The sequence below is a fragment of the Haliotis asinina genome, chromosome 10 (assembly GCF_037392515.1).
Source record: "Haliotis asinina isolate JCU_RB_2024 chromosome 10, JCU_Hal_asi_v2, whole genome shotgun sequence".
NCBI classification, from domain to species: domain Eukaryota; kingdom Metazoa; phylum Mollusca; class Gastropoda; order Lepetellida; family Haliotidae; genus Haliotis; species Haliotis asinina.
The window spans coordinates 23,812,890-23,827,796 of NC_090289.1; the positions used below are offsets into that span (position 1 = coordinate 23,812,890).

The following is a 14,907-nucleotide window of genomic DNA, read 5'->3' on the forward strand; positions in this document are numbered from 1 at the left end:
TAGTTTTATTAAGCTGTGGATAAGTAGGTTTCAAATAGTTACTGGGACCATTACAGTTTATACACTGTCAGTGTATTACATATGTTCAGAGGGCTTACAAATCTGTTTAAAAAGACATTTACTTCAAGTTCTTCACCATCACATAAAAAATGTGCAATACAATATGTCTTTGTTTAAAAAAATTCAGGTTTAGATTTCATAATAAAATTTTTCTAGTAACAAAATATTGATGTAATTCCCTATGTCATCATGATTGTGGCTGACCATACATTAATCCAAAACATTCATATCATTAGGTATAAGGTACACTAACATGTCACACGGTTTACATAATAGTGGTGACAAACTTTCAAGTTAAGTTCCATAAACGTACCAATTGTACAGACTGTAAACACTTACATACAGATAATAAGAAATGGCAGACTACAGAATCACATGACTGTTCACATGATGAAACACTGCCCACCTTCAGTTTGCTGTAGACATCTTCCTCACTGCTTAGGAAAGAAATATCCACAAATCTCTGCAAACTAGAAATCAGCTACACTGACCATTCTCCTAGTCTTCTTAATCTACAAACAGATCAAACTTCAGTGTCTGTTGGTAACACTGAGCACATGTCCACCTTTCATCCAGCATATTCTCCTGCTTACATAACATCAGACAATAGGTAGTTGCGTCTGTAGCAGTCACCACTGTGATGCATGGTCAGACAGACACCATTACCTCAGTGTAAACATCCTTACATTCTGTTTACCTTGCATAAGGAACTATATGCCTAAGCTCTTGTGAATGAAGACCAAAAATCAATCTTTAAGAAGTCATAATTCTGGATAAATAATCTGAAATATATCCTAAAAATTTCTTTTTCAAAATGACTGCTCTAAAACATCCAATACTTGCTGGAACTTTTAAAGCTGATCTGGCAAAATGTCTTTATGTCAGTTCAGCCAGACAATCCTAAATTATTTAAGGTAAAATTTATGGAAAATATTTAGATGCAAGGTGTTGGGCACAGGATGTATTGATTTGGAAGGAATCCTTATTCAAATTGAATAAATTGTTAAAATTACACAAACAGGTTGCAAAACAGGTTGCAATTTTCTTGCTTTAATCAGAACCACAATGCATATTCTTTAGATGCTGTAACATGTACCCTCTAAGATGGATAACAACTAAAAACACTACTGTTGATTGATTAGTGGATTCACAAATCACACTTAATCAAGTACAATTCAGTTAGAGGAGAGAGATACTTTTATTTATGTGCATTCACTGGATGTACATGGGGCTATTACAAAGTTAGCCAAGCACCTACAGGCCTTGATACCCAACACTGTTGTGTATTGGTTTGATAAACACCACAATAAGCAGCTATATGTGAGACTGTTCTGAGATCACAGATCCACAAAAGCAGACACACCTCAGCAATAGCACTCCCCATGTAGATAACTATATTTATCTAGCCCCCTGGGCTGTGTGATCTCATGCAATAATAGCTATTAAATCACTAGTCTGGACAGGCAACCTTTAGCTTTCTTCCATTGATAAAAAGATCGTTGATATTGGGGATATATCCACTATTCACAACCAAGAACCCTTGGCAGAAACACACTATTTCATATGAAAAAGTGACTGTTGAAAGTTTATATAATATTCAGAAGGTTTATCAAATTGTACATTAACACCAATGTAAAGCAAGAAAGTCTTGAGTTTTTTTATCCTGATATTTGGTTCGGTGGCATGTTTATATTTCATCTGTCTCAGATTCATCATGGCCATGATGCTGGTATGCACATATTTAAGGTCTTTTCTTCCTAGAGTGACTTTGTTTTCAATTACTAAGATTTCAAATATGAAGTTACAACTCAACACTGCTCTCACTCAAGTTGTATCAGAAATACATTGATAGCGATAAACATTTTCTACATCTGATTACCATCCAAGACATGTACTTAACACATGTAAGTATATTCTAAACAAGCCTAAACTCCTTGACCCAAATCAACTGGATGTAGATGATGCATTGTTATCAGACTAGTATGTCCAACTGAAATGTTACCTCACCTGTTACGTAGTCAAGTCCATGTGACAGATAAGATTTAGAAAAGGACCCAGATGGTTCTAGGTAGGAGGTCAAGGTTGGGGTGAAGGTCAAGAGGTCACTCCGCCCACTGTAACTTCTTCTCCCTACAATGAAGAAGAACAAATGTAAGTCATACTACAGGAACATATATCATATAATTACTTATCAATGTCAAGGTCAATCACTAACAAAGATAAGCATTTATTATATATTTAAGAGTGAAATACTATAAATACTGACGAAAATAAAAATGATATTTTCACTGAGTAGAATAACATGTTATTTCACTGAGTAGAATATCACTTTTGCAGACTTACTCAATGACTCGATCATCTACAAACAATGCTGAAAACATAATAAATGGAATATCTTGTCAATGTTGTCAAATAACATGTATATTTCATCTCGTGGTCTGACAAAGCTGACATGTTCACTTGTGACTGCACCTGACCACTCGATGAAATATACATTTCATTTGACAACATTAACAAAATTTCCTCTATATATGCCTCTTTGTCAAAGTGTTTGTCATACTTCTGCAATGACAGTTATCGTAAGAATGTGACAGAATAACAAAAAAACACTATTCTCAAAATCATCCACATCATGAAAAAACAACAAAGAGCAAATGTATTCTGTCACAAATGTTCATGTGCGAAAGAAGATGGTCTCAACCTTTCCAAGTTTTATGTTTACATTTTGGATATCTGTACCCTATCGTAGTTGGCATGCAATTCTACATAAGTTGGAACGCACAATGCTAACATTTTAACTTTCAAAGCCTTGACATTGAAATTCCCCATTGAACTCTTCTTATCACATGAAGCTAGTCAATTAATCAATTAGCACTATGGTGTAGGGAGTGTACACATTTGTAGCTTGTTTCAGACAGCTTTATGTTTGACCCTAGTCAACTAAAACATCACATTTAGCTTACTAGTGATAGCAAAAGGACTTATTATCATTGAGATTTATATCTACATTTGCAATGCAGAAATCAATACTAAATGAATTCACTGGTCTAAAATAAGAACACTGTCTACACCATTTCAACACACAAAATATCCTTGCAAAGATAAATTTTAGCATTGACCCAACCTCCCATAAAACAAAGGACAAAATGATATTTATAGACCAGCGCAGACAATGATGGGCATGGCATGGAAGTGCAATGAGGAATGTTAGTGCACATACCACTTCTATTGTAAACAGCTACCAATCCACCTCCTGGTCTTGTAACAGGACCACACTGATCATGGACAGCTCAGCCCCACCAGCAATAACAATCAACTGCAAAATCCTCACCACTAAGTGACCCTAGGATGGTCCTACTCAAAGTTGGCGTCTTGATGACCTCCAGTTTTTACATCCTCATGGCATACAATAACACTGTTTAATTAAGTCACTTGTCCTGTTTCCTTTTGTTTACTTTCAATTACTTCTGTTTGAAACATACACAATATCTTTAAAATGGTTCCTTATTGATTAAAACACCCAGTTCAACATAATTAGGAAATAATTTAACATTTTATCTACATTTATCTGATACTATAATCATCATGCATTAGTTTTAGATGTATGTAAAATGTTTGTGAAATAATCACAAGATCCATGAAAATCTGTGTCGTGTGATTATTTCAGAAACTTTTCATATATGTACTGGACACTCAGTAATCTCACCACTGTCTGTATGCATGTATCATTCTGACAGTGAGTAATATCATGATTAGATAGAGCGTTCATGGTTTCTGCTTTAGTCCGTAATAACCAGTAATATCATTAAACATTTGTTTGACAACATGCTTCCCAGTTCCATATTATCAGGTCTACCATACGAATGGTGTATGGTTTCAATTTCAGATAGTCTGTTTCTCATAACAGAGCATTTCTTTCCGTTTTAAAGGACACTATTGTAGTTTTGAATGTTTATTTTCCTATTTAGGTGGTTTTTGTTCTGTTTTGGTGTATATGAGTTCAGTTTTGATAATTTGTCTACCGCCTGATTATCACCCGCTTTTTAACAAAGTTCTCAGCCCATCTGTGACTCAGCTTCTTCAGATAGTAGGTAAACTACATGAAGTCTAGCATGTTTTCTGTAGTGAGAAACACAAAAGTCAGAAAACACAGGAAAATGTTGATAAAAACACTTTGCCATCCACGCAGCAGTGAAGAGAAAAGGGATGTGTGAAACACCTGTCCAAATGCTACTGATGTGTTATGTTGACTGCATTCTCTAAGTAATAAAGAAAATACTTAGTCTGACACATTAACAAAATACTCAATACACACTCAAAATCTGTTTTCCATATTCAAGTCCATCTGATTTTAATTCAAAGTGCAATTTTACAATCTGCATGAACATATCTTCAATATTTATTGCCACTACATAATGTGAATGTATACAGCCTGCAGTTGTTGGCCCCTTCAGAAAGGAAGATGGAGAGGAGAGAAGCATGGGAAGAACCTCACATGTGAAGGGAATGCATACTCTTGGTCTGCTTGCACTGAAGCAATAAGCACCTCTTGTCCAATGCCATGTGCAAGATGGGCCAAGAACGTCAGTCTGTTATGGCACACACAGTAACAGGCACTGCCTCATTAACAATTACCATAAAGCTCATTTATGTAGATAAAGATCTTTGTATGTAAGAAATCTGATATCTTTTGTAATGAATTCAGCACAGTACCAGTAAATTGTCTTTATCATGAAAGATAATGATTTACTAGACTGGCTTTCATAAGCAAACTGTCAGGAATATATTACAAACTTAATTATGGAATTTCTAAGGATGAAAAATACAATCATATTCATTGTAAATGAAGGCCTTCTACATAAGAGTTTAAAAAACATGACATCAATGAGTATGAATTTAAAACAGACAGATGTTTTCTATACTGGTATTTTTCACAAAAATGAATCCAAATTCACAGCCACACTCTCACCTTTCCATGACATTGTTACACCGGGAGATGGGGACATGAGCACCAAGATGACAGCCTAGTAAGAAACATGGTGCCAGAGAACAAGAAGGCCAAGATGGCCAAGACTGAGACAGGCGCTGGCCAGAACGGAGATGCTACATGGTTATCCTCTAACTGGTAATGGTAAAAAGCATTAGAGACAAATGTATCACGGTTAAAGAACATGTGGCATCTGCAGACACAGGGGCACTCCAGGGAGATGTATTCTGCCCTCCTCTAATCCATTAAAAAAATAGATAAACTCCACATGAGAACTCAAATACATCTGATTATATTTTTTAACTTATTTATATCAGCAGATGGTACTTTTTTGCAGCTGCTGTTTACTGACCATGTGGTAATACTCTGAGGCATATGTAGCCCCTTTGTGGCGATACATGAGAAACATTTACCGGTATTATGTGTCAAGAATAACATGCAAATTTTGTCAAGACTAGACAGATGTGGTTTCCACACAGAAAATGAGGGTTTAGAGATGTGTGATATGAATAGAGTTATGAGAATAACAGAAATTCCTGGCTACATAAAAAAAGTTTACAAGATACAAAAATTACTTCATCTTCCCTTTGTAACGCAGTCAGAATAAGTTAATTTTGACACAAAACCTACCAAAACACGGTGTATTGACACATTTATCTTGTCTACCATGTTCTGTTTTGATGTAAACATAACGTGACATCTTTCCATTGACAACCAACATACATATTTTTATAGTGAAGTCAAGTCCTGTCACCATATCCTGTCAAAAGCCTAAATGAACTTACTTCATTTCTGTCGTATATCATGCAAACCATAGATCATTTCCTTCAGTAATATTACATTCAGGTTAAGGACCACTAAGGACGAGTATTGCTGCATAAATACACAGTCTGATTTAACAGAAAAAGCTTAGAATGTATGATTATCACTGCCACATCTAAACCTCATCTATCTCTTTCAGTGGTATTTTATGTTCTCGTGGATTTAGGATAATCAAAGAAACATAAACCTTCAATCTCCAAACAGGACTTTGACTAAATATTCATACAATATCACCAAAACACATGGAAAGAAGTATGGAACAAAAACTGTAAGGAGGTTTCCATTTTTTTCTTAGCGGACATGCTTGTGATGTTGATAGGATGTATAATTCTGTAATGATGTTAAGACCCATAGTTTCAGTGTGAGCAGACATATTTTGACTGATCCAGCTTTGATGCAACAGTGATCTGGTTATCTGGCTGTAGCACCTTCTGGATACTCCAGCACGTAATGACATGTAGGGGAGTACAATGAGGGGAACCCTGCTGGGGAGACCAGACACCAACAACTTGGTTATCACCAGGACACTCATAATGAGGCATGGCAACATCAACATAGCTATTTCTAAATGATGGCACTTTTCCATAACCACCTTGCTATGCGACATTATCAACAATTACTCATGTAAATGAGGGAAGGAAAACATCAAACATCTGTATCTGCTATTTCTTCCCCAGTTTGAAAATCAAATTCACAATCTGTGCAAGTATTTTCAATGAAATAAACCTTGACACAAATTAAACTGTCACAACATCCACTAACTGACATAATTTCCTCTCAAATTACACAGATATCTCCCCTCGTGTTTTGAGGAAAAGTTGGTCGGTAAGGAAAGACTTTGAAACCCCTCAAAATCTATCTCTTTTGTAATGTAGTGACCATTAATACTCTGAGAAATCAAAAAAGATTTTGATCACATTAAGCTCTTGAATTCACCTCATAGAACAGGCGGTGTATCGGAAGACACATAGGTAAGCAGTGTTTATGACATGAAGGCTCCAAGATTCCAAGAATTCTCCGAGGAACCCCTGGTCTGTTGATACATCACACAGTTAAATAACACTACGAGACCTGAGAGGATTTGAGCAGCCCCAGTGTCCTCTATTACCTGGAGAAGTGGGGGAGAGGAGGGTCCAGGTGTAGAACAGAATGTACTATCCCTAGGAGGTTCTCTCATCAGTTTGATGCAAAACATGTAACAAATAACTGTAACATGCCTCCAAGAAATTGCTAAAAGGTCTTCAGTTCAGTATCTTGTTTCTTGGAAACAATCAGCTGGCTGATAACTAGTCTTTCTTCTGTCTTGCGATGACATGGTGAAGAACACACATATGGCTAAATGAGAAAAAACAGCACAAATTTAAGAGCATCAAAAGTAAATCTGAGAAAGAGCAAGCCCTTGGCCCACAAAGGAATTCTGATCACATGTTTTCTACTGCTTAATGCACATATTCCATGGAGATGAACTTGGGGTAAAGATTTGCAAGTGTTCAGATGTTTGACACTTCATGAAATTGCTTTTTGGAAAAATTGTAAAATTACATGCACCTTCAGTAATTTACAAACATGCTGTCATTGAAATAAACAGATTTTAGCTATCATTCCAAACAATCAGATCAAATCTACATGTTTAGCTTCTTTCTTAGATTCTTCCTCTTTCACTACATGGCTGAAATATTGTCGAGGTGACATTAAATTTTAACGCACTCCCTCACTCACTCTTAGATTCTGCAGCCCTTCAGGGCAAATACTGGGTTGTATCATGCCTTGTCCACAACAAAGCACTTGATATGCCCCCAAAATGTATACCAATTCTTTCAGGAGTATTTCTTACAAACTCAAAGTAAATAATTGTTTAATATATACCTGTAACGATAAGAAAGATCTTCCCTAGATACAGCATACCTATAGTACTGATGACCATGGACAAAAGCTATGAGGTGTACAGAACATTGACTTCCACATGCTATAACTGTAACTGAACAAACAGACGATTTACAATGTTGTGATAGTGTACACAAAACAAAAGCCTATCGCTCAAACATACTCCACAACACAGGCCCACTATTCAAGGCTAGCTGATTTGAAGGCATATAAACACAATTTACCAGAAACCTGAAGCCCTTGACACAGCCGGTGATACACTCAACCATAAGCCCCCATGAGGCTCATACTGCAAATTTAGCAATTCACTTTCTTCAACACTTAAAATAAAAGGACAGCAACAATACCATACTACAACAGCACTAGCTAAACCCTTTCAAGATCAATTGTTTTAGATCCACTTTGAAGTAATGTACCTATATATATTTAGGACCCCTATATTTCTATTCAGAACAATAAAAGTATGGGCAGTTGAAAGACCATCACATCATGATCAGTCTGCCTGTTTGGAGTATATGGTAAGTGATAAACAATCGAAAACCGTTTTTTCATCACTGTAACTGTCTACTTTCAAATAGGCATACATTCATATTGAAGTTATTTATACTTTCCTCACCAGAAAAAAACTAACAAATTACACATTCAAACATACCCATTAACAACAAATTATCATAAAGTCCAATTAGTATATGTTGTATTACACAATTCACACAACTACATGTCAAAAACTAACATACAAGCGGTGTGCAAGCACTCATGTATAAATATCAATAATGCTAGCATTCGGAGATTTACATCAGTAGTTTTAGCACTTAAACATTAACATCAACAGTAATAGTTATCAAACATTCCCTCAAAACTTACCTCCTGATCAGGTGCGGAGAGATATTATACTGTATTGTATTACTGTGCTGGTGTTGTCCATGTAATTCTAGCGACCATGTAGAGTTTAGTGGATACTATGTGGCTGCCACCATATGGCTGTAGTTGCAATGACCTTGCTACCAAGGAACATCATGCCATGTTGCCACTGCCAATAGCTCTGCTAATTTACCATGGATATTCCCACCTAGTGCAGACTGCCATACCTATGAAGGAGATCTCCATCACCTGACAGACTAGGGGGATTATCAAGACAGTTATATGTGGTTGTGGTGCAGAATTTCTCTAGTTTTGATCTTGTATATTCCCGATCGTCAAAACCTATGAATATTTATAGCATGCATTCAAAATAATAGCAATCTTGGTCCCTGCAGCTGAAGAAAACGTTATTCTCTGGGTATTATGAATAGAAGGCTGAAATATCACCATTATCATGATTACTAACCATTTCTTTCTCTTATATCACATGAACTTCAGAAGGAAACAACATCTTGGAATCTCTAGCACATATCCAACACACCTTCGTCAATGAGTTTTCAGTACTAGAGTTTTGCTTAATGTTTTCAAACATAACGTAGTGGCAAACCTGCAGCCAGACTTTCTTAACATTGAACTTTCTGGCTCAGTTTAGGACAACTGGCAAAGGTGTAACAGCAAAAGACAAACTTGTTCCATCCTTCTTAATTTATTAAAAAAACAACACATAAAAATATCTAGCAATTTCTTCCCCAACAACTGTTTTCATTTACAAAGACTCCATAACCAAGATGACTGCTCAGTATTAAATTTATCAAATGACTTTTCTTCAGTGACATTACAGCTTCTCGACTTGTTCTTTGCATGAAATAAAACTCAAACATTGACAGCCAGGATCTTTTCTTCTTCATCACAGCATACTCATAAAGCCATCTTTGTCATATGTTGAAAGAAAAATAATCATTACCAATATCAGGTTATCTTGAAACAGAAAAGCTAATTAGTACACAAACCCCTTATACAGTGCTAACAAGGCATGCAGAACTGAGCCTAATTCATGAGTGGAACCTTTTCCATATTCTTACAAGACTCAACATCTGGAAACCTGCAAAAAGCATGAAGGGCCAGTCAGTATTGATTCTGGCCGATTTGCATTGTGAATGTGACATGAGATATGGGTTTTGATCTGCAGTGCTGCAGAAATTGGGGATTACATCATTCCCAGACTCTCCTGAACACACAACACTACATGCAGTTAATCTAATCAGTTCCTTTGAGACATGAAGCAATAGCAAATTGGAAGTCATTGTGACACGGACATCACAAATGAAGCAATTTGGAAAATCATGAGTTGCACTTAAACAGTAATTTGTTTCAAAGGCTTCATTTGAACAGTTCTAGGAATTCGAGAGGCCTCTGTGGAAATATTTCAAAGGACTACAATATCCACAACAATGACTGATTTGTGGTGACTTCCAAACACGATAACCATGGTTTTGCGAAAAATTCTTGCTGCGCTACTGAAGGGAGACATATTTTAATATCAGTTCCTTTGCACATTAAGAAAATCTTCTATGCATCTGTTTCAGCAGGGTTAGTGCTCAAAGGTTAAGACCCATTGACAAATGCAATTCAGAAAACAATACAGAACAAATTGTATGGATAACTTCTTTATTTCTTGAGTGCCATGTTTTGATACAGATTCTAGTATGGTTGTCAAGTAGAAGCAGTCTCTAGTAGGAGTGACAGAACAAATTTTATAAAAACATTTGCTCTATATTAAACATCTCAACTTGTAAAATGGAACTCGAAAAAGGTACCAGAAAACAAGAATCATAACGACATAGCTAAACACATATGTTCCTGAAACTGGCATATGATTAATCTAACAAGTGAATTTACATGACACAAACTATGACACTTATCCAAGTACACCTTTGAAGAGTTTGTTCTAGTATTATATGCTGTCACCTCACAGCATAAACATGACTGACAGTGTATGCCAGAAACAAATAATCAGAGAGTGAACTAAACCTCAACTACTGAATACTACTGATGGCATCACCTGCTTTTAAATTACATTGCCGGCTCTTGTGTCTACACAGCTCCCTAACATTGGATTTTCATCTCTTTCACACTTTAGCATACATCACTCCGAGTTAAAATATCTCATAATGCACTGACCTACATTTGTTTTAATCCACAACCAACAACACGATTTTTGAATGTTTAACAAGCTTGTTCAAATTGACACATGCAAATGGCCTGGGTTAGACCCTGACCAGAAGTTGACATAGACATTTTGTTGGGAGGCGATAATTGTCTAAATATTCTGTTGTTACATGGTCAAGCAGGGCTACTACCATTGTCATGAAAGTCCCCAAGTACTTATTACATTATCCACACACCAAATGAAGCACAGGTTTTCAAGTGGCAATCATCATCATTATAGATCCTGTGTATCGGCAAATATATTGTATTGCAATATATTGCAAGTCAAGTGCCAATACTGCAATATGAATTGCATTATATTGGAAATTTCACAAAAACATCATCTTTACCCAACATACCGGTGATCTGGAAAAAAATATTGGAATATGTTTCCTTTGAAAAATGTATTGTGATATACCGGTATACCAGTAATACCATGCAGTCCTGATTCATAGCAATGATATATATAAAGCTTACTCAAAATGCTTTATCACATGTTCAATCAATGATCTCAACTGATTACACTGACATATATGTGGATAATCAGCTCCAATTTTGCTCAAATTGTTCACCTTGTGATACAGGGAACAAAACCACTGAACAAAAGCTGATATCAGCAATGATTATCTATTTGCTTTCCATTTAAGGCAGCCATAATGATAATTGGATTCAAACCTCTTGAACAAATTCAGGTTGCAAAATTGTTTGGAATAAATAATTTCAGTGTCATCATTTGAGTGGATACTGAGGAGGTTTTTACTGTTGACAGAGCAAGAAAATGCATTTTTAAAGAATTTAAGAGAAAAGATCAAAATGAAAAAGTCAGATTAAAGTTCACATTGAAACTTTAACAAAATCCAGAATGTAGTATGATTTTAACTTTTAGAAATTCAGGTGCAGGTACAAGTATCTAAAGTTTCAGTGTCACTAGTCCAATGGTTTACAAGGACAACATTCATAAACCCAAACACAAGTTCGGTGCTGGAAAAGCTAGTCAAAGATAAGTTCACTTTGGTGAGTTAAATACTTAATCCAAGTGGTGAATACTAGGAAGCACAAAATAACCTAAAGTAGCAAGTCAGTGATGGAAAACAAAAAAAATCATTTTCATGTGCCAAATGACATAAACTGTTGTCTTATTTCATAAACGATGCTGAACCATTACCAATGTAAAATGGATGCAAATTAAACATTGCTCAAAAGAGCAAAGCATTAAAGTTTATACACTTTAAGGCAATTCCCATGATAGAGCTACACCCACACATGTTCAGTGCCCAGTGGAGGTAAACATGATCTACTTTGTGTAATTACTGTCATGGTGACATGTATTCAATCACTGTTAAATGTTGCCTGGAGCACTTTAGTATTAGAATGTCTCTGGTTTATGGCTCTCACGTGGGTCCATGTAGGTCAACAAGACATGTGATCTTACCAACACACAGCATGTTATTATAATGTTCAAGAAACCCACTGAAGAATCAATATTTTACATGTAACAACAACTTCATCTTACAGTTATACCCACTAAACACTGGCTACAAAGTTAAGTGTACTACCTATGCTTGGTGACTTGTTTAATTGTATGTCAATGTATCATTAAGGCATTTATATAAATGCTCATTACATCCACCACTTGATCATCTGGTCCTGACATGAGTATTTATAGACTGTGATAAAACAGGTGGATTATTGTTATATTATCAAACTATCCAAGTTGCCAGCAATGGTAGTCTGTGCAACTTACCTGCCATAGACGACAAAAGACAATCATCAAGGCTGACATAAATAACAAAAAAGTCTGTTTTTGCAATAAAAAAATGAACTACTGAACCTCAAATCAATGTCACCTTTGCCTTCCTGCAGGGGGTTTAAAAAGACCAAACTTCCCCTTGATGTCACCCGGAAATGCAAAGATGAAATATCATTTGCTACCAGCTGATCAAATATATATAAACTATATCCAGTCCGCCTGACAAATCAAGTGGACCTTACAATATGTTATCTCTTACTTTCAGACTGAAACTGATTTCACTGGCAGGAAACTGAACTGAAACTGAAAACATCCTAGTCTCCATATTGCACAATGTTGCAACTTACTTTCATTTCAAGTTCAACAAATGTTCTTGTTGACAACAGACTACTCCTCTGGCGCTTCATCTCTGAAATGGATGCATCAAATACATAGCTTGGCCTCCTTCCCAATCCCTGACAGGCAGCTGCATTAAAAGTGATCCCCTCCCTCTGTCAGGAAATCTATCAATAACACTGTCAGCAGTTTAAAGGAAACATTTAGTCAATGAAAGTTTCAAAAACTGATTTACCTTCAGATGGTGGAGGGAAGGACATTGCTTCATCAGTTTCAGAGGTGTTTCATTCTGTGCAAGGTAATGTCCTGATTGTCACAAATTCCCAACCTTTGTATTCAAGCCTGCAGTTGGACAGCGGATCAAGTGTTTGTCAAACAAGCGCCTGCCTCTTTACATTACTTTCTCGTTATAAGGCCCAGCCGTGTCCAGTAAACACTGGCTCACACCAACAAATACGTCCCCCAAAGTTTCCTCCTGGTCTATTAGGTGACCACCATTCATGTTTCCGTCTCTTTCACATTCGCTGGGCTTTGATGACAGTTAGGTTTTGTGAAAACTATGTGCCCATTTGGCCAGCAAAATAAAGGAAGAATGGGTCTGAAATGAAGTAACTTTCAACATGTCTAACGCTATCTGACTTAGGCTCAATATCATTCGTGCATAAATACTTCATAAATTGCTCCTAGAGCATGGTTCACTGGACATCATAAATACTTAAGGGGAAAAACAATCTAGCACAGTATTCAAAACCTGCATGTGGACTTAAAAGTTTAGAGTTAATAATATAAGTGTGACAGTAAGAATAACACAGAGACTGACAATGATGGTTGTTTTTCAAAACTTCAGATCTTACATACTGATTTCACTGAACACAACTATTTTCTCACGAGTCCACAATAACACATACTTCCTGTAACAGCTACCTAAAAAGGGTATCAAGCAGCCACTATGTAACATTTAATGGCATCATGATATCTTCCTGACATCAAAACACGTTTTTCTGGTCCAGACAATAATTCCATAGAAGCCATCATGATACAGATGAAAGCAGTTTAAAACAATATTTACTCACTCATCCTGTGACTGTCTATCTAAAACCTATATTCTACAAGTTCCATCCTCAGTACCCCTGCTCAGTATCGTATATACCTGCAAAGGTGACAAGACTATGCTATATTTACCACACAAGCCCTGATGACACAGTAAGCGCCAGTTTACACATGTCTCATGACCGCTGATTTTCAGAGAACACTGGATGATTCATGGCCCCACTGACTTCAATATATTTGCCTTCATGGTTTTTGTTAGCTTAACATTGGTGCTGATGTCCTTGTGCTGTCGCTGACAGTGTTGATGTTGCTGCTACTCTTAGCATGGGGCCATTTTTGCTGGGAATCCCTGGATACACCATCACGGCAATCCAAGAATAGGTACAGGCACAACACTGATAGTCACATTAGAGAAGCCTCCACATTGCTCTGCAGAAGCACTTCATCCATAGAAGCAACAGAAGCTGCAACAAGGGAAACTGAACACTGCCCAAACACTAATATTTCAAGGTACAAGATACCAACTGTCACTCACTCTTGGGGACGGTCATTGACTGATAATTTCACTGAACAAAGGTAGCATGAACAACTGATTGCAACTAATTAAATTGATAAACATGACAATCCTTCAGTCAATCTGTATCATTCTCCAAACAAACATCTCAATGTATATACAGTTATTAAACATTGTTAGCATATTTTGACAACTGACAGGGTACTACTTTTGGATAGTTTCTTGTGCTACCCAAAGCAGATCATGTAAAAAAAATACCTGAACACCTTTTTGTGTTTTGTAGAATCCCTACCAACCAATCTATTTCCGTCCCCCTTCTGTGACTGGAGTCATAGCCATACTAGTATTTACCCTCACTGATAAGATGTCACCTTGGGGCAGGCAGGCCACTAGTTGCTATCACCCATGTTATCAATCAGCATACCTCTTTTTCTT

At 36.5% G+C, this 14,907-nt stretch overlaps 1 protein-coding gene across 3 annotated transcripts in view; it reads right to left on the minus strand.

The window, feature by feature from the left end:
• LOC137254667 (supervillin-like) overlaps nt 1-14,907 on the minus strand; it is a 140,170-nt gene that overhangs the window by 98,117 nt on the left and 27,146 nt on the right. For 2 of the 3 annotated variants that reach the window (XM_067792510.1, XM_067792509.1), the window contains exon 2: nt 2,068-2,190. Coding sequence is in view for 1 of the 3 variants with exons in the window: in XM_067792508.1 (XP_067648609.1) it covers nt 2,068-2,190; nt 13,144-13,168 (148 nt within the window). In the remaining 2 variants the exon portion in view is untranslated. Of the gene's footprint in view, nt 1-2,067; nt 2,191-13,143; nt 13,246-14,907 lie in introns of those variants that run through there. The other variant, XM_067792508.1, reaches the window with a different exon arrangement.